The sequence below is a fragment of the Pistacia vera genome, unplaced genomic scaffold, assembly GCF_008641045.1.
Source record: "Pistacia vera cultivar Batoury unplaced genomic scaffold, PisVer_v2 Contig663, whole genome shotgun sequence".
Lineage (NCBI taxonomy): Eukaryota > Viridiplantae > Streptophyta > Magnoliopsida > Sapindales > Anacardiaceae > Pistacia > Pistacia vera.
Genome location: NW_022196516.1, coordinates 888,850 through 912,483, shown reverse-complemented (window position 1 = coordinate 912,483; position 23,634 = coordinate 888,850). Strand labels below are relative to the sequence as shown.

At 38.4% G+C, this 23,634-nt stretch overlaps 2 protein-coding genes across 3 annotated transcripts; both read right to left on the bottom strand.

The window, feature by feature from the left end:
* Positions 1 to 1,031: 1,031 nt before the first annotated feature.
* LOC116112540 (transcription factor bHLH117-like) lies at positions 1,032 to 1,745 on the bottom strand. Its single transcript, XM_031398665.1, has one exon. It carries the CDS (start codon positions 1,743 to 1,745, stop codon positions 1,032 to 1,034), a length of 714 nt encoding a protein of 237 aa, XP_031254525.1.
* Positions 1,746 to 2,602: 857 nt separating this feature from the next.
* On the bottom strand, positions 2,603 to 15,867 carry LOC116112576 (histone-lysine N-methyltransferase ATXR3). Of its 2 annotated transcripts, none has more exons than XM_031398701.1 (20): positions 15,618 to 15,867; positions 12,914 to 15,448; positions 12,715 to 12,762; positions 10,544 to 11,743; positions 9,906 to 10,273; positions 9,266 to 9,823; positions 9,062 to 9,162; positions 7,556 to 8,612; positions 7,335 to 7,406; positions 6,765 to 6,875; positions 6,554 to 6,654; positions 5,460 to 5,559; positions 5,277 to 5,372; positions 4,858 to 5,025; positions 4,583 to 4,708; positions 4,379 to 4,432; positions 3,714 to 3,961; positions 3,510 to 3,618; positions 3,122 to 3,424; positions 2,603 to 3,024 (listed from the first exon to the last, which is right to left on the bottom strand). In XM_031398701.1, the coding sequence occupies exons 2-20, from the start codon at positions 15,300 to 15,302 to the stop codon at positions 2,848 to 2,850; spliced, it is 7,386 nt and encodes a 2,461-aa protein (XP_031254561.1). In that variant the 5' UTR covers positions 15,303 to 15,448; positions 15,618 to 15,867; the 3' UTR covers positions 2,603 to 2,847. The 2 variants fall into 2 exon arrangements, with proteins under 2 accessions (XP_031254561.1, XP_031254562.1); XM_031398702.1 differs by having other exon boundaries at positions 10,544 to 11,716.
* Between the last annotated feature and the right edge of the window lie 7,767 nt (positions 15,868 to 23,634).

Here is a 23,634-nt window from a genome sequence, read left to right as displayed (position 1 = left end):
TTCATTAAGGACTCTTTAATTGAAAAGTTTTGTTGTATCTCCCTTTTATTTTGGGTAATTGTTTTTATGCCTATATAGTTTGGGTATTTGTAGTATTACCCAAAAACTTTGTAATATTCTTTAGAAATAGTGGAATTTTCTTTTGCAGTACCCGAGGACGTAGGTTATAATACCGAACCTCGTTAATTCCTTTTATTATTTATTTTTGTATTTATTTTGGTCAGTTATTTCTTCTTTAATAGTTGTTATTGTTATATTTAAATAGCTAGCATTGAGTTTATATTTCCGTTCCATAACAGAAATCCCATTCAAAATTGCATCAAAAACTTCAATCTTTGTGATAGATTTAAGACAAGTTATTATATTAATCGTTATCACCTGACTGTGTTTTGTTACGTTTGATCAAAATCAAATGTTCAAAGAGAGACAAAATTTGGCCAAAATAGGCCTTTGGGCTTTGAATTGACAGATTAAAGACTTATCATAATGTCGTACAAAAGAAGATAAACAAAGATCATAGATTTCTCCTTCTGGTATATTTCTGTGGATGATGGGCAAAGAGCTTGAAGCAGGAATTATGATTTGTATATAAATGGGAAGTGAGGACTGAGGAGCAGTTTTTATTAGTGAAAATGATGGGCACGTGCAAGAGCAAGTGCCCAAAACTGGCGTTACATTAATTTTAAGCAAAACCCCATCATCAAACCAAAATCAACCATCAGCAAAAACTGAAAATTCCTTGCTCTACTGCTCATCTTTTAACACTCAAAATACTCTTAAAACGTAACATATGCAATATCTCTCTAACTCTACACATATAGAATAATATACTTTTAACATAATAATCCAAAACGCTCATATCATATCAATTTCATTTTCATGTCCATACGTATTTTAATAAGCCAAAAAAACAAAAACACAACCAGTAACTACTGCGGCTAATACCGTTGCTGCAGCAGTATAAATAACAGATCATTTTCATGTCCATACGTACTTTAATAAGCCAAAAAAACAAAAAAAACAACCAGTAACTACTGCGGCTGATACTGCTGCATTAAAACCTTCGCGTGGGCAAGTTTGTTCGTCAAAATCAACTGCTCCAAAGACAAAACACAAAACCCTTTTGAATAAAGCATGGTTTGTGCCACCGGAGAGTTAACCAATACCTGTAAAAGTTGCTGCCTGTTCAACATCTCCAACCCACCAAGACCTCCAAAACGATACCCATCCAACTCGTTTTGAAGAGCAAAGCTAGACTCAAGTGGCATTGATTGGAGAGTTTTAACTTGAGTTTGCAAGAATCGAACATACTTATAGGCCTCTTCAAGCGTGGTAGCAGTATCCATTTTCTTCTCACATGGCATCAGCTTTTGCAAGCACCGAACCTTGTCGCTGATGTTTTGTCGACGCTGACGAGCCAACTCACGTTGCGGTTGAACGGGAGGCGAGAGTACGTGATTGGGACAGACGGAGGAGTCGAAACGAGGACGTTTTCGAGACGATGAGGGAGAAGAAGAAGAGTTGTTGAAGGGTGGAAGATGATGAGAAAGTTGGGGAAAGAAGTGAAAGAGGTGGTAAGTGGAGTCTGGAAGGAGTGAAGGAGGAGGGTTGAGTGGAAGAAAATCAGAAGTTGGTAATGGAATCGGAATCATGGTATCAGTGAGTGTGAAGAATGTGTTGTCGAAGTTGATATTATCTTGGGGACCAAAACTTGACTGTATATTTTGATTCCTCTCCATTTTCATTTTCGGGAACAAGTAGCGTTAGACTGTAGGCGTAGGGTCTATATTATGTTTTGAGAGAAAAAAGGAGATAGACACGTGGAGGTTGTTAAGGCGGCCAAAAGGACGATTAGTTATGAGAGAATGGTACAGAACATGTAGGTGGGGACTCGCTGCAATATTGGCTGCTGTTTGTCTGTTTGGCGGTTTGAGGGTGAATGATCGGACGGATGGGATTCAACGACAAAGGGCGTGTGTTAGTTATAAAGCGAAAGCTGCAATCATGCAAATGCAATGCAAATGCTTGGCTTGGCGTGGATTTACACGTGCTGGATGTACTGTCTGTGGGGATTGCTAGAAAATGATCACCTGCAATTGCCAAGTTTGCCAATCCTATAATATGACACAATTCCATTTATATTGAAAGAAAACAAATCAAAACATAATCAGCCATCCCCTTTTTTTTTTCATTCCCCCTTATTGTACACTAGTACAATTACCCCCTCTTAAACTTTCAATAAATAAATAACACCACACATACAACATTCTCATACAATATTATATAACAAGATATGATTAAATAAAATTTTAATTTTAACTTTAAATTAACCAATCATATTTTGTCACATTATATTATATAATAAATATTGTATAAAAATGATGTATGAATAGTATTACTCAAAATAAATTAGTGTAATTCTTTGACCATTTTAATAATACGGTCAGTGTTTCATATTTGGTTTTAAAACAAGGATGGAGCCGACAAAACAAATTTGATATATTAAAGGAAAAATGGAAAGATCAAAGAACGAACGATGTAAATGCCATGGAACAATTTCGCTTTTCCTTTCATTTCATTTTTTTCCTTTAAATAAAAAATAGAGAGAAAAGAAATGCTCTACTACCAGATAATGAATTACAAAATACAAAGACGATAAACTGTACAGAAGAATAAGAGAGCAGCGCGAGCGCAAGCAAGCACATGCGCTGATGTTTTGGAATGATTATAGCCAACTCCCACGTCAAATAGTAGGGGCAGCTGCCAACAAATATTGAAAAAATCATTCCAAAACATTCAAGGGTGGAGAGGGGGTTTGGCTCTTGGCTAATAATCCCACTATAACTTTCACCGATCCCACATGGCCTGATAAATGGCAGGTCTGTGCTTCAGCCAATGAACCATCTCCCTGTCCAATGGGCAACCGTTCAAAATTGCATCTAGCATTGGGCTCCCATATACTTTCGGAGAGCTCTTGAATGACCATATGCGGTTCTTGGGCCACGGTCTTTGAGGCTGCTTCTCCTGTCCATCATTGCAACTCATAATCATAAGAATACTATACAAACAAATCTAAAATAATAATGAGGTAACAATCTCTAACCTATTTTAGAACACTCACCATCCTTGACAGCATAAACCTTACAGTCCTTGGGCCATAAACACGTTGCCGTGATGGCTTCTGAACCTTGGCATAAAAGGAACCAATCTCAGGTAGAGACAAACAACCCCTACTCGCTCTAGCCAGGCTACAATCTGGGTCAGTATTTGTTTGGATGTGCCAAAATATAAGTTGCCCCAAACAATAATTTTCTCCATATGTCTTCCGGTACTCTTGCAAACCTGTACCCAACTTTTCTGTGTACTTGGGGCCCAAGTCTAGAGGGCTAAGGTAAACTGGTGGCGACGTAAAAGCTTTGTATTCCTGCATAAGAATGTGAAAGTTGATTTAAAGAGCAACATACAACCATATTAATAAAAGTTCAGAGATTTTCTAATAGAAGACTCACCCGAACTCTAAAGAAGCACTTTGTGTAAGCATAAATATGGATCAAGTCAGCTGCAGCATCATGCCGACACTTATATGTACACGGAAGATCTCGGACCTCATCCCTCAACCTTTAAAGGCAAAAAACAAATGAGCAAAAATTGCATTCTTTACCTGATTGAAGCATAACATGTGTGAAATTTTTAAAGCCTTGCTTTCTGCTTACCATAATAAAGATTTCTGAAGTTCTTTCTGAATATCATCAGAATCTGATGGATCACGTGCGTGAATCTTGAACTTGAGATCATTTAATATGTCTACTTCCACATGAGGAGCGATGCACTCAAGAAGTTCCTCAACAAGTGAACCCTCTCCTTTCCAGAGAAAGGATACGGTTTCTTCAGGACTAAGCTTCTCCAGTGGTGGTGGAGCCTTCTTGGGGTCACCAAACACACATCTCATAACATACCTCACCTGCAAATAGCAATCAATGATAAAGATTGTATTAACAATATGAAATTAAAACATGATTGTATTCAATACAGTAAAAAGATGGACTCCAAACACTTGAGGCACATTAGGCGTATGGTATTAGATTTAGACTCTAAAGAATGAGATCAACAAGGAAACAGCAAGATCAACATCAAAAGACAAAATAATCCAGTGATTCCCAAAGGTTAACTTCAAAAAATTTGCGATGACAGTTCCTAAAACCAGATTTAAAAACAGCTTATTCTCATCATTCCACTTAGAAGGATCAGCAAAGCAAGAATCAGTAGGATGAGTCTACACCATAATACATATGTTGTGTCCTGGTTGCACTCAAGCAACACCCAATAAAGATGAAAATAAAATGAACCTTTTGTTCTAAAAATAAGAGAGGCAAGTCACCTTGTCAAGGGTAACAGCCAAATTCTGAAGTCTCTGGTTGTACACACCTTCAGCCTGTATCAACAAAAAGATTTAAAATAAGAATCCACATGGAAACTGCAAGCATATCCTGAGAAATACAGAAACATCACAAATGCATCCCTGGACAAATGCAGGCTGGATCAGACACAAATACAGAGAAAGAGAGAAATCATTAACATTTACCTGAACCTCCGCATCGCTCTTTTCAACCTCAAGAAATATTTCTGAAAAGTATTTCCTTTTCTCTTCCAAATTATGCTTTAAAATTTCCTCTGGAAGCTTCGTTCTTTCATGGTTTATGAATCTCACCTTCATCCAAAATAACAGTCAAAAATATAAGTTCAATAAAGATATGAACCCCCTCCCCTCACCCCTAAAAAAGGTTTAATATAAAAATTTTGAAAGGGGAAAACGAAAGATTAATCCCAAAACTGAAAATAGTGGCAGCAAGGACATACCAAGCGAGCCGAATAGGCAACCACCCAACTTGGCAATCCGCCAAGCAAACAATTGCCTAAACCTGCCCTCCCCAAGTCAAGGTAGTCCTCTTCAGTTACTGAATTTAATTCACAAGCTTCAAGCATAAGTTGATGGCGATCCAGCAATCCATGCAATTCCTTAAGTACCTGAAGTGACATATACCTCAGTTATAAGAAAATGAAATAACTTTAAAATTGATGGCAGAAAAGAATCAGCAGTTTTCAACATGCTGCAGAATAGAGCCAGTGAATGTAAACACCCCTCTCCTCCAAACCAACAAGACAGATGTGCTGTTTGGAAAAGTCACTACTATCCTTAGTTGGACTAATATCATATATGAAGATAAAATGTAAAAAATAGCTTTCCACAACTAAAAAAATTGTCTCGCTGTTGGTACCTTCTCAAAAGCCCCTTCGCCTGTCAGATTCAAGTAGCTACCCCGACAAACCTGACTGCCACATAAACAGACAGAGGCTTCATATTCCTCCTTACTCTGCAGCATGAAGAGCCATCAGTAAGATAAGAACAATGGAAAATTGTTTTATGTCTTAAACTAGACTGGCAGGAAGAAGACACACACCTCTGTAACGGAATTATAATCGAATGTGATCTCCTCACCGCAATGAATTTCCCGTACGGTATATATTCCAATCTGGTACTGACCATCAACAGCAGTAACTCTGCATTCAAGCAACACCAACAAAATCAGTATGACTGGATATTAAAGTGAAAAATATTCACTATAAAATTACTAGATGATCAAGGACAGACTACAATTACTTAAGCATCTCATCAAACAGTCAGAAATATGCAAATGGCAGGAAAGAGATTACAATAATTCCATGAAAATGCTTAGATGAGACAATCTCACCACCTCATTTCACTGACGTGGTGAGACTATCCAATTAAATGGTGTCACATCACATGTTTCCAGATAGGAATTAGTTTTTTCAAACTACAAAAACTACTACTAGATGAACAACCAGCATTATAATTGGTGGTCTTAAAAAATTGACACCCATGTGGCAATCTGTGGCAACATTTAATTAAATGGTCTCACCACATTAGCAAATTGCAGAGGTGAGACTATGCCATGTACGTTTTCCTCACATCCTAGATTTATTTTAGACCCAATTAAAGAAATAACAGATTATTATGTAAAAAATAATGAAGTAAAAACATCAGATCCTATTTCCAATACTCTTAAAAGAACTAATTTCACAAAATTTTAGTGTACACGCATGTTCATATTCAAAGGCAAAATAAAGTCTAAAAGCATGAAATTATAATTCATTACTCCATTTCTCCTGGAAGACAAACAATCAAATGCTATATATTTCATGACAAGACTCCAGCTGTGAACACCAAAGCAAATAATTGGGATCCTGGGATCTAAAAACAAAAATTAAAGAGCTGAATTATTTTGACTTCAGCTGACATTTGCATAAATTTTCTCCTTGCATAATATATCAAAGATAACTAGTATACATAAGAATGAAGATGATTTTATTATCTGCACTACATATATTCTCCAGATGTAAGCAAAACTGCTAAAAACAGTCTTTCATTATGTAAGAACAACATATAGGTTATGGCTTCTCAAGATAAATGTTGAGAAAATGACAGCATGAATCAACAGTTGAGAAAATGACAGCATGAATCAACAGGACTTACTTCGCTTCACAATTAGGTCGGCACGAGTGACAGATACGGCTTGCATAGTTTGCCTTATGCATTGCATCAACTACAACTAAATCATATCCATCACCATCACCCTGGCAAATATCCACAAATGATCAGGTAAAGTTTTCAAAGAAAACAAGTTGAAAAGAATTATAACAAGCCCACATTAAGTAGCACATAATTTTTCCAAAGTGAAAATCACCTTTGGCCTCTCAAGATAAATGTTGTAAAATTCTGGAGCTGGATCAGTACTGTTTTTCTGCAAAGATCGTATCCCATCTTGCTTCTCAAACCATTTCCATACAGGATAAACCTATTAAAATTTAAAAAGTTTTGGCATCAAACATCCGAGGAAGTTTATTCTCAAGCTAGGAGTTTAGTACATATCATGAATAAGCAATGCATACTTTTCACCCTCATAAATAAACGCAAGTAAAAGCCTTTCAACATTCAACTATTATTGAGCATACTGATATCAAAACCAGGACTCAAACAATTAAGAAGCATGGACTCCCTCTCCCCATCCCCCCCAAATAGCTGGGGTTGCCATATAGTTGTATTGAGAGATGCAAATTCTTGTACAGTTGCAGAAGGTAAACAGACAACACAGGCAAGTGACAATTATGAAATTTAATAACCTAAGGAAAAGTGTTGAGAGATACAATGTTGACATTTTGCGTTAAAATATAATAAAGCACACACTATTTCCACTTGATAATTGAAAATGAAAACAATGCCAACTTAAATTTCCACAGAGGTACTGAATCCTTACCTCTCCAAGAAACTCCACAACAAAATCATCTTCTCCAAAACCACCATCTTTGTTGCAAACGACACCAAGACCCTGATGTACAAATTCAAGTAGAAAATAACAAAAAGGAAAGGATCAGGATTGGAGAAGTAGATAACATATGGTAACATACCAACCACAGGTTTAAAGGCAACAGCTTAGAATAATATAAAGCCAACTAATAAATGGATAACGTAATATACCTTTCGATAAGCAACATATTTGTCATCGGGACGACTATCTATGGCCTTCAGGATACCTTGACAGATTTTCATTGTTCGCACGTCACAGTCCTCCTCAGCAACTTTTTCAATTTCTTCAACAACAGGCAGCAGAGGATACATCATTGGAGTATTCCCACTGCCTGTGAAATGCCTAACTTGCTTATTCAGGGTACGAAGGAGCACATCTTCTATAAACATGTGCTTATCCTGGAGAGACCAATCCAATTCCTCAGGCATAGAATCAAGTAAAAGATTATGAGTATATGGATCAATTCCATACACTTCTTGTTCTATAACCTGATCTCCAAGCTGTTTTCTTGGTTTGTAGTCCTTGACTTCAGGAAGTTCCATATCCAACTCCTCACTACCATTTTTCTGTGCATTGAGCTTCTCGACATAGTCCTCTGGCAAAGAAACCCTCATCTTCTGCTTTACATCTTCCTCATCAGCTACAATAACATAGTGATCAATGACCTCATATTTCCTAGTAACAGGAGGAACCAGGCTAGCTTTTGTCATGCGAGCACCCCATTCACGATCGTCAGTAATAGAACATAAGCCCTCATCAGCTGTAAAACATCCATCTCCTCTAGACTCCCCAGCTCGACCTTCTGACCTGAAATCTAAATCACTATCTGTATCTGACACTGTACTGTCACTGTCACCCTTGCCATCTTCAGAAGATCTATCAAGGTCATCAGAAGTTTCACTGCCTGAGTCCAATGATTTTCGATTCAACTTGGACAAACGCTTTCTGATTTCTCGATCAGATGCATATTCTCCATAATCAAAATCACCATTCGCAAGGTATGAACCATTACTCCTATTCATGTACTTCCTTTCAGATTTACTGAGCTTCTTTTTATACTTTGAGGAAGCAGAAGAGAACCCTGCATGTGACGCATCTTTCCAGGACTTCATCATCTCCTCCCTTTCATAGTAAGAAGACTTAGCACCCTGTTCCAAACGTGTGGCGAGCTGGATGAATGATGTGATAATATGATTCATGTCCCTGGCACCACCACGATTCTTTGCTCTGCGGCCAGAGACATATGCACATAAATAAAAAGGGGAAACATAAAGTCACACAGCTTGTAACCACTATATAGAAAACTAACGGCCAGCCATATATGGCAAAAGAGGAAACATATTCTGAAAGTTAACACAGAGAATAAATATAATAAAATGCGGCAGTTTAAATCTATGAAACCTGAAAGGTGTCCAGCTAAAAAAAATTATAAAAAGTTAAAAAAAAAATAAAAAAAATAAAAAAAAGGCTCATCCGCCTGGCACCTTAACCCATCAAACTTTTACAAAATTAATGTAAGAGCTGCAATGCATGGTGCAACAGTTGCAGCAGATCTTCGAGTACATTTGTGCCATTGAAAACAAAGCCACATGGTTTTGATTGATTTAAAGTTTTGGAAGTGTAATATTTGTAGTCAAAAACCAAATGCAGAACAAAAGAAGACTACTAAAACTTACTTTATTGCATCCCTGCACATTCGACTGATATCATCCTTGACAGAGCTCAAACCGTGGCCACCATAATATCCGTTTTTCATTTTTTCCTCAATTTCTGCAACCTGATGAATAAATCCAGAACAAAAATGGGGATTTTTAACATATGCAGCCACCAGCAGGAAAAATAAAATACTTAAGCATCGATGTACAAAAAGAAATGACTACCTTGGGCACAAAGAAATCAAAGGTATTCTCCTTCATGATGTCCTTCAAACTCAAAGCAAGGAATTCCTCCATCCTTTTATATCCATTTTCAGATTTCTTGATGGCCCACCTCCTCATACGAGCATCCCTAGATACAATGGATGATGACTTCCTAGCATCAAACACTTTTGACCGTTGGTACAAACTTCGACGGAATAATTGATTTGCTGAGTCTCTCTTATCCACACTCTCAAAATAATCTTTTAGTTCACCAAAATCATCCATATCACCACCCAGACCCTTAGTTTTAGAAACTGACAAGTTCTTCTCTGTAATCTGTTTGAGACTCCTTATTCTGGAATGTGACTCGTTGGAAATCTTGGTACCACGTGAACTTTGATTCTTGAGCCAATTCATATTTGGAAATTTGTGGGCCAAGTCCCCAAACTGACTACAACCTCTAATATCTATAGAAGATAAACAAGGAAATGAGCGAAGAACCTCTTCAAGCATGCCTGAAGTAACGTTTGTGCAACCAACTAGAACCATAGAGTTTAACTTTTCTTTGTTATAACCATTCTGCAAGCAAACAATCAAATTAAACTTCAGAGAAAGTAAAAAAATCCACATGCCCTTCATGCCAAAAAAATATTATACTTACCAAGATATTCCAGATTGCAGAGTCAGTGCAGTTAGGACCTACAGATGACAAGTCAACTTGTCTAGAAATATCCTTATAAAACCTGACAGCAGTTCTCCAATGTTTACAAGTCAAAGAAGCAATAGTAAGAGACTTCATGTCGGATCTCAAAAAGTGAAAAACACGTGCCAGCATATGACCATCCAATAAGCCCCAGCTCCCTGACTCAGTTTCAGAACCTGCTCTCTCTTCCCCAAGGAAAGAAGCATCACCGCATAAGTCCTCAAAGGTGGACTCATCTTGAATTGTCCGCACATCTTCCATTTCGTCGTCTTCTTCACTTTCATCAACCAGCAGCCGAGCTCTTTTTCCAGCACGTGCATCACCCTCTGTTAATATCAACCCAACCCAACCCAAAAGAAGGCCTCAGAATTTCTACTGAGTTATTGAGAAAAAAGTACAAAGACACATAACAGTAAAAGAGAAAACCAAAAAAATAGGTCAAGACAGCAGAAAAAGACATGATTTATTCCTTGAGTGAGCACCAATTTCAAAGATTGGAATGACAGAAAATTCTACCATGCTCACCATGAAACGATTAAGTGCCGCTATAAGTATACCAGGATGCCTACAAAAAACTATAAGTGACTTATTTATACCTGATATCCGATATAGGTGCTTCTCTGCCTCCTTCTTTGGTTGCTTTGCATTGATCCATGGATCTAAAACCTCATTTATGGCTGCTGCAAACTCACGGCTCCTGTAGGATTTCATTACCAATTCATGTAGCTTCCCACAGGTATAACCAATGTACTGAGGATGCATGCCATGGAAGGAACTGGAATTCAGATTACTTTCACTTTCATGAAGTGATACACCCTGAGGTTGTGCAAGAGGAAGTCCTGAAGAATGACTTGGTGGAGTTACATTCTCCTGCTGAATCCTAGTACTGGATTCAGAAGTCTCTGCAGCAGAGGTAATTGGAACCCAAACTTTATCAAATTTCCTGAAAACACTGATATGTTTTTGAATGACACCTTGATCAACCAAAACCTGCAGCTCTGAAAATGAGCTTGGCCCTCGTTCATGCCCTGTTCCATCAAGGTAGTACCACTCACCCAAATGCAGCTGCAAGTCTTCAATAGTGCAAACTCGGTCTTTTGGGGTATTAATGGATGAAATGCTCTTCCAAGAGCACTGTGAATCTAAATCATTAACAGTTTTTGATTGAAAATCACCTTCTGCTGATGATCTCCTAGCATCACTAGCTGAAGAGTGTGGCCGAGCAGACTTTGATGTGTACCTCTCTTTCCCTCGAACTTTTGAGCGAGGCTCAGAGACAAATGAACCATGGTCATTAACCACACATGCATTTATCCTGACAACCGGAAGCATGGTTCCCTTCACTCCCCTTACTACAGCAGGTTTGGTCTGAGTTGATCTGCTTACACTATTACCATCATTCCTTTCATCTATGCAAGAAAATGCCCAAAGAGGAAGGTCAATCCTTCTGCTGTGAGAAGGATAATACATATCATCCTTATGAGGCCACCTAGGATCCTCATACCCAGACTTTGGCATCTGGCAAAGTGAGAAACCATCATTGAGAACAAGTTTCTTTCTGGAAACTTTATCTTGGCCAGCTTCATCATTCCTCTTCCAGTCCCCACCTTTGCATGACCATCGGCCAGAAAACCAGTCATCAGTGTCAAAACAGGCAAGCCCAGGATCTTTGTCAAAAACACCTAACCTGAATTCTGCAGCTTCTTTCAACTTGCTGTCAGAATATCTAGATAGCTCATCTGTTTTTTGATCATTCTGTTCTTGATCCCCTATACAAAATCCATGCAAAGCGAAACCTACGGATGCGCAAAATAAACTTTTGTTATGAGGTTCATGCCTTAATGTAATAACAAAAATTCATTTTAGTATTCAGAACTTTTACACTAAATGCTTCAACTGTAAGCTTATCACCATTAAATTAAAAAATTCAAAACAAATAATATCAATATCATGTATTATTCTACTTAAGGTATTATACAGCCTCATAAAAGAGTACAATTTGACTTCATAATAATTTTTTGCAATTTTCATGCTGCATTAACAGCTAAATAAGGTCTTGGCCTCAAAACCTTCAAGCAAAAAACCAGATTGCCCAAGAGATAATGAAGCTAAAAGCAGCAGAAACAGCTAAAAATAGATTAACTTCAAAGATAGGGCCATAGCAGCCCCCCAAGTTCTAAGTAGCTGCTACTGTACAAATATTAGACCAACATGCACAGTATAAGGAAAGAAAACCAAAATTCATAGCATATTTATTGGCACTCATATGAAACTTAATTAATACTGTACACTAAACTTGTAATGTGAAGCATTAACAGTAATCCTACATCAAAATGACAAAGAACAACATATTTGAGTTATTAAAAAACATAATTAGAAGTTACCATAATGAAGCTATCAGATAAAAATAAGTGAATTTTTGCCACTGGAAATCTTGCTGATGGCCCTGAAGCCACAGATACCAAACCCACAACCAAGATGTGCCTAAGAGAACTTGAAAACCCAATTTCATTTGAGGAGAAAATCATAAAAACATTTTCATTTTTTTGATATAAGAATTAAAAAAAAAATCCACAAATAATTAAACCATACCATATTGTCTACAATAAAAAGATATTTCCAAATGTCCTAGCAAAGAATGCCACATTTTCCAAATATGTTACTCCTAATAAACAACATCACCACGAGAATCAAAATTTTCAGAGCTCTTCAAAAAATTAAAGAACAATAAAACATAAATATAAGAGAAATACTGGTGAATATGTACCTCCACAGTTTTGCCATTCCACTGGCTCAAACACCGTTTGCAAGATTTCTGCAAGATAATTGAACTTCAGTAACAGGGCATGAAAAAGAAACATTGAATCAAAAAATAATTTAACTATTGAGCTATAACCCAATTCACAAGGACAAAGTTAATATCACTAAACATGAATGGTGAAGAAAAATGACAGATAATGGAATACCTCCAAGTGTCTCAATTTCCTTGCCAGGAATAAGACTAAATCCCTCTAAGAGAGCCCCAATTCGCACATCAATGTTTAGATCTTCGATAGCTTCAGGTGCAGCTGCACTGTCATCTGGGCCACACAGAGAAACCTGGAATTCCTCACCTCTTGGTTGCACAATATCTACGGTATCTGCCAATAGATTACCAGGAGCTTCTGGAGGGCTGACTAGTTGAGTTACAGCATCAGATACAATAGATGGGAAATTGACAGTGACCAAAGGAGAAACTGCATTTTCAACAGTTACCCACCGATCACTATCCAAATGTTTGACAAAGTGATCTGACACAAGAACTCCTTCCTCCACAAATGCCTTAAGATCACATAATTTTGAAGGTCCACATTCGAAGCCATAATGATCAAGGTAAAACCATTTCCCTGCAGATGAATCAACCACTGTAGGGACATGAGGCGGTGTGTCACATATATCCATGTCTTCCTCCATAGAAAGCAGCTCTTCAGGAGGAGGCCCATCAACATGTGGAGATTCTCTGCAATTTCCATTAGAACTCTGGGATGGCTCTTCTTTGTGAGACTCACAAATGGCGTTTTTCTCATCAGGAACATTAAGATCTTCCACATTGATTTTATCTTGGGATTCTTTCGCAGATGAATGTGAGGAACGTACATTACTATCTTTTTGGCCCAGCTTATCCTCCTGCCCTTTACTATCAAACTGAGAGTTACGTTTCTCACTAGCTCCACTTTTGCGATTTGCTTCACGGTGATTATTGGGCCTATTCCGATCAAGTGGGGACCGCTCCAAATAGTTTGGTGTCCGATCCCTGCGATCAGGGAGCCGAACTCGATCCTGTGGGGACCGTTCTGCATTGATAGGACTTCGGATTCTATGATCATAGTGGCGGTTTCGATCATATGGGGATTTCTCACGAGCATATGGAGATTTCTCCCGAGCATATGGAGATTTCTCACGAACATATGGAGATTTCTCTCTAGCATATGGAGATTTCTCACGAACATAAGGGGATCTATCCCGAGCATAAGGAGATCTATCCCTAGTATATGGGGATCTATCCCGAGTATGTGGGGATCTGTCACGACGACCAGGGCTCTTGTCCCGGTAATCATAATACCTACTCCTGTCACGAGGTGACCGCTCAGAATGAACCGGGCTACGTCCATGTCTATCATAAACCACTCTGGAAGATAAAGAAGATTCGTGATACCTGGATGAATACTTGTCCGATGCAGAAATCCTCGATGATGAAGAATTCCTATAAAACCTCTCCACAGAATGGCGTGAATAGTGCTCTGAGTGAATGGCACGAGTGTTATAATCATCTGAGAGCCTTCTACTTTTTGAAGATGCAAAATCTCCATAATCCCCATAATACTTCCGCTCACCACTATCTGAATCAGCACCATGCCGTTTCAACCTATTTCCAGAAGAGTACTCTCTTCCATGGTTTTTTCCATTGTTGTACTCACCCTTATAGAAAACTTCATCATCCACAATCTTGGAACTGATCCTTACATTCCTATCTTGACCAGCCTCCCACCTGGTATAATTCTTGCTATGCTGACTGCTACTTCTTTCGAACTCTTTCCTTCTATAAGCATCCTCACTTGAGTACTTCCCAGATGGTGGCGTACGTTCCAGCTTTGAATCATATCTACGAGACTTGCTGTAACCATAGTCATCTTTAACCACTTCTCCTTTATGCCATCTGTCAGGAACGAACTCACCTTTCTCAATATCATCTTTGTTGCCTCTCCACAACCCATATTCTCCCTTCTCAGTGTCTCCTCTCCGCCATTTTGAAGTGGAAACAATAATCTCTCCCTTCTCGGTTTCACTTCCCTTAGACTGTGATTGCGACTGCGACTGTGACTGTGCCTGCGCCTGTGACTGTGATTTCTCTGGTTGCACAAACTCACCATTCTCCCACTTCAACGTACCCAACTCCCCCTCTTCAACTTCCTCACTCTTCACCTTATCTTTATCAACATTAACACTATCCCCTTCACCACCACCACCACCACCATTTTCAACCACCTTATTATTATTGCCACCACTATTCTTCTGCACCTCTTTTTTCTTCACAGAAACAACCTTCTTTATCTTCACTATCTTCTTTTTAACTGTCTTGGAGGTGACCCCATTTTTTTTGTTACTGCTGTTGTTGATATCGTTGTTATTGCCGCTGCCGTTGTTGGTATCATTATTGTTGCTGCTGCTGTTGTTGTTAGTAGCATTGTTGTTAGTAGTCTTGTTGTTGTTATTGCCTACGCAAATAGTTTTATCTGAAATTGGGAACCTCTCCATGATACTATTATGTTGCTGCTGTTGCTGCAAAGGCATGCATGCCACACCTCCATCGCCCATGGAAATCCTCCACTTTTCGCGTTTTAAGAAAAAACGAAAAACACCGTCAAACCCTAGCTTTTCCCTCTCCCAGGGCTGTTGATGCTCATCACTGCGAAACTGATTCAATTCTCTTTGCCTCCAATTCCAAACCCCAGAAAAGAACCCTAATTTCAAAAAACAACCAAATGTAGGGTTTTATTAACAAGAATCAGTCAAATAGGTCAAAATGAAAGGTGCTGTGAACTGGAAATCTTAGGGTTTGGATTTAAAACAAATGCCAAAAAATATTGAATTCAGATAGAGGAAGAAAGAGATAAACATGAAGAAAATTACCAAGAAAATTGATGAGCGGAGTCAACAGATCGGCGACGATATCTTCTCTGCGAAAGCTGTGAATTGTGTTAAAAGAGAAATTTCCCACTCAAAACAGATCGCGAGAAAATAAGAACTGAAGACAATGAAAATCTCTTCTCTTATATGCCTCTTTCCGTTCCTATTTCTGTTTCTATTTCTTCTGCGCTATATTTTTTCGTGTGCCTTCTCTCTCTCGTTCGCCTTCTTCTTGGTCTGAAAGACGAAACCTTCGTGTATATATTTTTTCTTTTTTCTTTTTTTCTTTTTTTTTTTTTTTTTTTTTTTTTACTGCCCTTCGCCCTTTATGTTTTTTTCGTGTGTTTCATTGACGGGAGTAATAAAACCGAGGGAAATACCAAAAAGCCCTTGGACGTATAGGACTGTACGAGGAACCGAGACATACGATTTGGGCAGCGGGCAGATCCCATACTGTACAGAACTTCCAAGATTCCAAACGAATCCTCTTCTCCTTTTTTGTTTCTACAAATAAACAAATTTTTTCTTTCAAATTTCAATTTTATAATTTTTACCCTTTGATAAGTTCCAAATGCCTAGATTATTATCTTTGACAAAAATTAATTTGAAAAAATCACTTGATAAAAGAAATGTGCCATATAGAAGTGTAATATTTTGTAATAAATTCTTTAATTGTTTGCATCATTTATTAAAACATTTTTATGAATTAAAATTTACAACAATGAAACCTTTAAAATAATTTAAAGAAAAAAAAACTAAAACCATAAAATTAGAGAATATATAAAAGAATAAAAAGAAGTAAATACTTGATATAATTAAATGGTTGGATTAAGTTGTTATCTAACAGTTAAAATCATTTTAAATGATAAATAATACCATTTTACATCAATCATAACTTAAAAATTAAATTCAAAGCTTATGATATATCATTTTTAATATATAATATTCACAATTAAAATAGTAAAAAATAATTTATTAAGACTTGGTAGGGCCAAACCGATCCCGGCTTCTGACTATGTAGGAGCAAGAAGAAGGCCAATCCAAGCAGTTACCAAAGCATCCTCAAGGTTGGGAGCCTAAAGGCTAGACGCTAGAGGGCCAAGTGAATCAAGGTTTCCCAGGTCGCCTTGTCTGTTTAACCGGTTAAGTGGGTTGTTTGTTTGGAAGACGGATAGGTTATTTTACAGGAGTATAAATTTAAACATAATAAAAACTGGAGGGTGCTTTCGTCAATTGAAAGGGCGTGTGGCGTATTGCAATTTGTGGGCTTATAATATAAGTTAAGGAGATAGTAGTAAAATGAGAAATGTTTTGGCGCTCAAGTTGAGCCAAAAATTTTAGGAGAGGAAGGGGTAGAGGCGCCCAAATCCCGAGGTGATTCTGAGTTTTGATTGGGTTAAAGTTAAACTTAACCGGAATCAAACTGTTGACTGTTGAGGCCCAAGTTATTGGGATACAATCTATGAGAAACTTTCACGTCATAGATATTTTTATAGTGGGCTTGCAGTTCTAAGCCCAATATTGAAGTCTATAATTTTAATACTATAAACTAAGTTAATTCATATCATAATTTATGGATGTGTTTTATAACTACTTATATGAATACATACTTCCAAGTCAAAAATCGTAGCGGTTTAACTTTCCCAGGAGATTGAATATTTAAATAAAGATAAAGACGCTACAAAATTTTAGCTTCAACTGGGCATATTCACAACGATTATTTGATTATTACTGACACGCGCAGCACAGAGGAGCGTGGCAAGACCACCCAACAAGATCTTCGAAAAGGATTTGACAAGCAAACATAGGCTTAATTGCTTAAAAGTATTATTCCCTTTAAGTTTGGAGAAACTCACCGTTTACCCACGTGTTTTCAAAAATAACAATTTGTAGCTTTTTTTTTTTTTTAACGACATTTTTCTTCATTTCTACAAACAAAAATTAATGAAATTTGTGTTTTAATACAGAATAAAGAATAAAAAGATTAGACTATTCTTTTGTTTTTATTAAAAATAATAAAAGAAAATAACAATTGAGTGAGAATAAAATAACAATAATCAGTAAAATATTAACTTATAGAATAATATTGTAAATGTATATTAATACTTTCAATAAACATGTATTCAGGGGCGGATCCAGCCCCTTTGAGGTCTACCCTCATATTTAAAAAAAAATTACTAATATATAGGCCCACAAAAAATTGCTATTAATATATATACCTAGACCTACCCTCAGATTTTTTGAAAATGAAAACTATTATACATATATCCAGACTTACAAAAAATTTGTTATTAATATATATATTCCAAGCCCACATCATATGAAAAGTTTAAAACTCTCTTCACTCTTCTTCTCCAAGGCTCCACCTGCTATTTATGATTTTATCCTTGGAATGCTTTACTCTCCCGTTCTCTCTTTCTCTTTCTTATGTTATTCACTCTTAAAACTTTTGAAGACTAAAATTGTTGAAGGTTTCACTACTCAAAATGTCACAATTAGCTCTGTTTTCTGTTTTATCAGTTTTAGGTACGTGTATTGCTCGTTTCAATTTAGTTTATTGAAGGGTTAAATCATGCTTGGTTTTTGGAGGTTTTTTATTATAATTTAAGGGAAAAAGACATGGATCTTGTGAGTTTATTTTGTTTTATGTGTCTAAAAATGTTCTTGTTTTCCCAAATTAAAACCTTAACTATATTTTAAATGACACTATTCTTCACCCTTCACCCACCACTTTTCTACATTTCAAACATTACCGTTTAATTGCTTAAAATTATTAAAGAAATTTGAGTTACTATCTATGTTTATACCTAGAAAATTCCCCCTTTTCTTATTAATTCATATTAAAAGTCAACACAATGTTGACTTGATTTAAGTTTTGGCTGACTTTAGCTTAGGCTATGTCTGATCAAAGTCGTGAAAATTTATATTATAATCTTTGGAAGCCAAAAAAAAAAAAAAATTAAAAGAAGGTTTTGCTCAAGATTTACTTAACACAGTTACTCAAAAGTAGAAAAGTATTGTGTTATTGCATTCTTTTCTTTCAAGTTCTTGATATTGTATTATTTTCTTTGCTTAAGGTTTGGTATTTTTTTTAAGTTTTCACTGGCTGTTTGGCAAACAATGATAGAGCCACAGAGGCCCCCCTGGGCAGAAATCTTGAGTCAGCCACTACATGTATTAGCTTAAGAATGGTAAATTTTACAATTGAAAAAGGTTATGGTTGACATGCCATGACATTGTGCTCTCATTATAAATTTTATAAAATTTTATTATCTTATTATTTGTTTAGTTTTTATAATTTAATATTGTTGTGTGTGATTTTTCCACCAAAATTTTATTATCTTGATATCGTATTATTTTCTTTGCTTAAGGTTTGGTATTTTTTTAAAGTTTTCACTAGTTATTTGGCAAACAATGACAGAGCCACGGAGACCCCCTTGGGTAGAAATCCTAGGTCAGCCACTACATGTATTAGCTTAGGAATGGTAAATTTTACAATTGAAAAGGGTTATGGTTAACATACCATGACATTGTGTTCTCTTTATAAATTTTATAAAATTTTATTATCTTATTATTTGATTAGTTTTTATAATTTAATATTGTTGTGTGTGATTTTTCCACCAAATTTGGGCTATCGCGAGGATGTAGCTCGACCCAGGATCAATCCAACTCCACTAGTTGTCCAACCCAACATAAGCTCGTCAACATATAGCTCGACCCAGCACAAGCCAGTCGCGAACAACTTGAATGATCATTCAATTAATTCCCATATAACTTCAAATCCTAGATATTGCGGGAATGACCAAATCAACAACAATCTCTACGTAATCACGTGCCCAATCGTGAGAATATCGGAATTACAATTCAGATCAATTGTAATCTGTTTATTTTCGCTCTTTCCTTTGTACAAACCTTTTGTATAAACCCTCTCAAATGATGGAAAAAGGGTTACAAAATTTTCACAGAATTCTCATTGTAAGCTCTTACAGCAAATACAAAAAGCAGTGGACGTAGGATTAAGAGTTTGTTCCACCGAACCACTTTAAAAACTCTCATTGTCATTTACTTTATTGCATTCAATACTTTTCAATCATTGATTATCCGTAATCACGTGCACATCCATTCTGATCCTGCCAAGGTCGATCAGAATTCTCTGGTTAGTGCAGTTAGAGCTGGTCAAGGACCGGTCCCAAGCGAGCCCAAGCCTAGGCCCGTTTGGGACTAGTCCCATCAATTTCAAGACCTCGGCCAGTTCCTAGGACTGGTCCTAGGCCCTAGGATTAGGACCAGGACCAGGACCCGAACCCGTCCTATGGGCCTACAAAATATCATTTCCCCCTATCTTTTTTCATATTGTAGGGGCGAAATGAAATTCTATAGGGGATTTATATAATTTTTAGGGGCAGATTAGTGATTTTCAGGGGCAGCAGCCAACGGTTATTAAATGCAAATTTTTTAAATTTTGTAAAATTTTATTTTAACCCCTATAATTTCTGTCTATTTTGAAATTTATAGGGGGTTTTATGTAATTATCTAGGGGCTAAAAAATATAAACCAAAATGGATTGGGCTCGGGCCTTGGAGGAGGGCCTAGTGGAGGGACCGAGCCCTCCTCCTTAAGCCTGGTCCGATATTGGGACCAGGCTTGCTAGGACCAGGTTTTTGAGCCATGTTTTTGGACTTGGTCCCAAATGCCCAACTTTAGGTGCATATTTCTATATCAACATTTTGGCCTTAGAAGGAGGGCCCTCCGCCAACATCTCAACAATTCCTACGAACAGTCGCAACAACCTACCCAATCCAAGCCCACAATGGTGAACACCAAATCAAAACCACCACCAGAAACATTGAGAATATAGAGACAATCCACCAAGAGGTATAACAGGACGCCATTGGATGCCGACCACCCATGCCGCAAACTCAGCACGCTATGAATAATTAGGGGGCAGGGATGCCAAACCCCAAAAAAGGCCAGCTGGTGGAGATGACCAGAACGTGGTTGCACAAGCGATGCAATAAAATGTGGCTGAGTTGAGGAATCGGCAACCAACTGCCTAGAATATCAACCAGTCGCGCTTCACTAGTGCCACCCAAACAAGTATGAATTCTGCAGGTGGCCAGTCCGATTCATCGGCGCCAAGAGGCGACCAACGGCCCCAACATTGCAAATTGCATTCTGCTCAAGATCGTGAGTCCTATGGGCAAACTAACCCTGGGAGGCAGCCAGGGAAGCAACCATTGGAGGAAAGTGAAGGCAACGGTCATCCCCGAGATGATCGGTGATATCCCCAATGTCAACGTGCCTATATTAAACCACGTCCAAGATAAGATTGATCCCTACCAGCTCGCGAGACAAGCTATGTGCGCTAATCTGGCAATGACCGACGTTCCAATTATAACCGACATTGCGAGCAACAAACCAATGAGCATGATAGCACCTATCAGCCTAGCCATCATGACTCAACTTCGCGCATTAATGCGCACAATAGAGGGGCTTCACGGGCAATAGACTTGCAAACTCATTTGCTCGAAGTAAGGCTGAACAGAGCCAGTTAGGGCAACCATAATAAAGACTTAGATCACATGCAGAGAATGTTCGACGATTTGAAAGCCCACCAGAATGGCATAACAGAGGAAATAGTAAGTTCCTTTTTTACAAAGGAAGTTCGTCAGGCCCTCTTCCACAAGGATTTAGGGCGCTAGAGAGTAAGTTCGACGGGAGAGGGGACCCTAAAGACCACATCGATAATTTCAATGACCTGATGGAGTTGTACCAGGTCTCTGACTTGGCGAAGTGTAGGTGCTTTGCAGTCACATTAGTAAAGGATGCCAAGAGGTGGTATAAGAGGCTCAAGGCGAACTCCATCAACTCTTGGCAACAATTCTCCTCGTTGTACTTACAGCAATTTCAAGCGAGGAGACAGTTCGCAATGCCACTTAGCTACTTGAGCAACATTCGTCAAAATTGAGATGAAACATTAACCTCGTACTTAACGAGGTTCTAGAACGAGCAGATAAAGGTTGTCGATGCACCCGAGGAATCCATCAAAACTTTGCTAATTATAGGGATCAGGTCGAACACAGAGTCGTGGAAAGAGCTCCAAAGTGAAGATCACGTAAGTCTAGCCAAGTTTTACCAAATGGCTGCGAAACACTAGCAGGCAGAAAGCTCGTTGGCAGCATTGGCCAGAAGTTCAACGCGAGGGGTCCCAGACAGGCAACAAGATCGTCCATCGGATAAGTGCGAGGTCCAAGACTGCAATGATAGGGACCGCAACAGGTTCCAAAAAAGACAAAGAACAGACAACCGCGGAGATAGGTAGCCTCTCCCGCAATATGCAGAATAAACCCCCCTCACTCAAGACATCGTCCACATCTACAAAGTCTCCTATGAGACGAAGAGATTGCCCGCTCCAAAAAGAATGAGGGGGGCTCCAGGCAGAAGAGATCGGTAAAAGTATTGTCGATACCACTGGGATGTCGGGCACAACACATCGAGCTTTGAAGGATGCCATCGAAGGCCTGATAAGAAAGGGCCACCTAAAGGAATTCGTTAAGATGGCACCAGCTCGCGAAAATCCTAATGAGCAAAATAACCAGATCCAGAGCCAAGACCAAAACCAAGCCCAAAACCAAGTCTATCAAGCCCCACCAAACACTAACAACGAAGTCTGGGTAGGTATGATCTACGGGGGGCCCGACATTGTAGGGAGCTTGAGGCGTGCTCACGAGCAGTATGCCCAAGAGGCAAGGACAGACTCGGTCCCTCAGATAATGAGTTATGAAAAAAAGCCGCCCAAGTAGCCCAGACAAGAGAACGAGGTACTAGGGTTCACAATCAAGGAATGCGAAGAATCACCTCACCACAATCATGATACGATAATAATCGCTGCCAAAATTGGCAATGTCGAGTACAGAGGGTAATGGTCGATAATGGGAGTGCAACGAACATCATTTTCTTGAGAGCTTTCTGAGGAATGAGGTTCACAAAAAGGGACCTAAGGGTGTGCCCTTCGCCATTTTACGAATTTACTAGGGACAACCTGATTCCCAAGGGGACGATGGACCTCCATGTAATTCTCGGGACGAAGCCCAAGATTAGGACGGTGATGACTAGATTTTTGGTGGTAGATTGCCCTACCACATGCAATCTCATCGTTGGAAGGCCGATCTTGGACGATTTGAGCATAGTCACATCGATGCGCTGCCAAGAACTGAGGTTTTCGACTCCCAAGGGGGTCACAACAATCAGGAGTTACAGCAAAGAATCTTGGGAATGTTACAACCAAGTCATACATACAGCACAAAAGTGGCCTCTCCCGAGAATAATGGTTATAGTAGAATCCAAGCCAAACCCCGGGCCACTCGAGGATACTATAGATCCTCGCATCTATGGAGAAAAGCCTGCAACAGGGCCAACAGAAGAGTTGCGAGAAATAAGTGTCAGCGAGGAAGATCCAACTCGTGTACTAAAAATCAGCAACAGTTTAAGTGGAGAAATGGCTAATAATTTAGTGGGGTTCCTGAGGAGAAACCTTAACGTTTTCACATGGATGCATGCAAATATGGTGGGGATAAGCCCTGAGGTAATGTGTCACAAGTTGAACCTCGACCCTAAAGCTCGGTCCATAAGGTAGAAAAGAAGGTCTATGGATGCAGAGCACTCATAAGTGCTCAAGGATGAAGTCGACAAACTCTTTAAAATCAACTTCATTGGGGAAGTCAAGTATCTAGACTGGCTTGTCAACCCGATCCTGGTCAAGAAGTCAAATGGCAAATGGCGAACTTATGTCAACTTCACAGATCTGAATAAAGCTTGTCCCAAAGACAGTTTTTTGCTACCACAGATTGACCAGTTAGTAGATGCGACAGCCAGGAACGCACTACTTAGCTTCATGGATGTGTACTTGGGATATAACCAAATCCCGATGTACAAACCCGATGAAGAGCATACCTCTTTTATTACTGATCGTGGAATTTATTATTACAAGGTTATGCCATTTGGCCTCAAGAATGCTGAG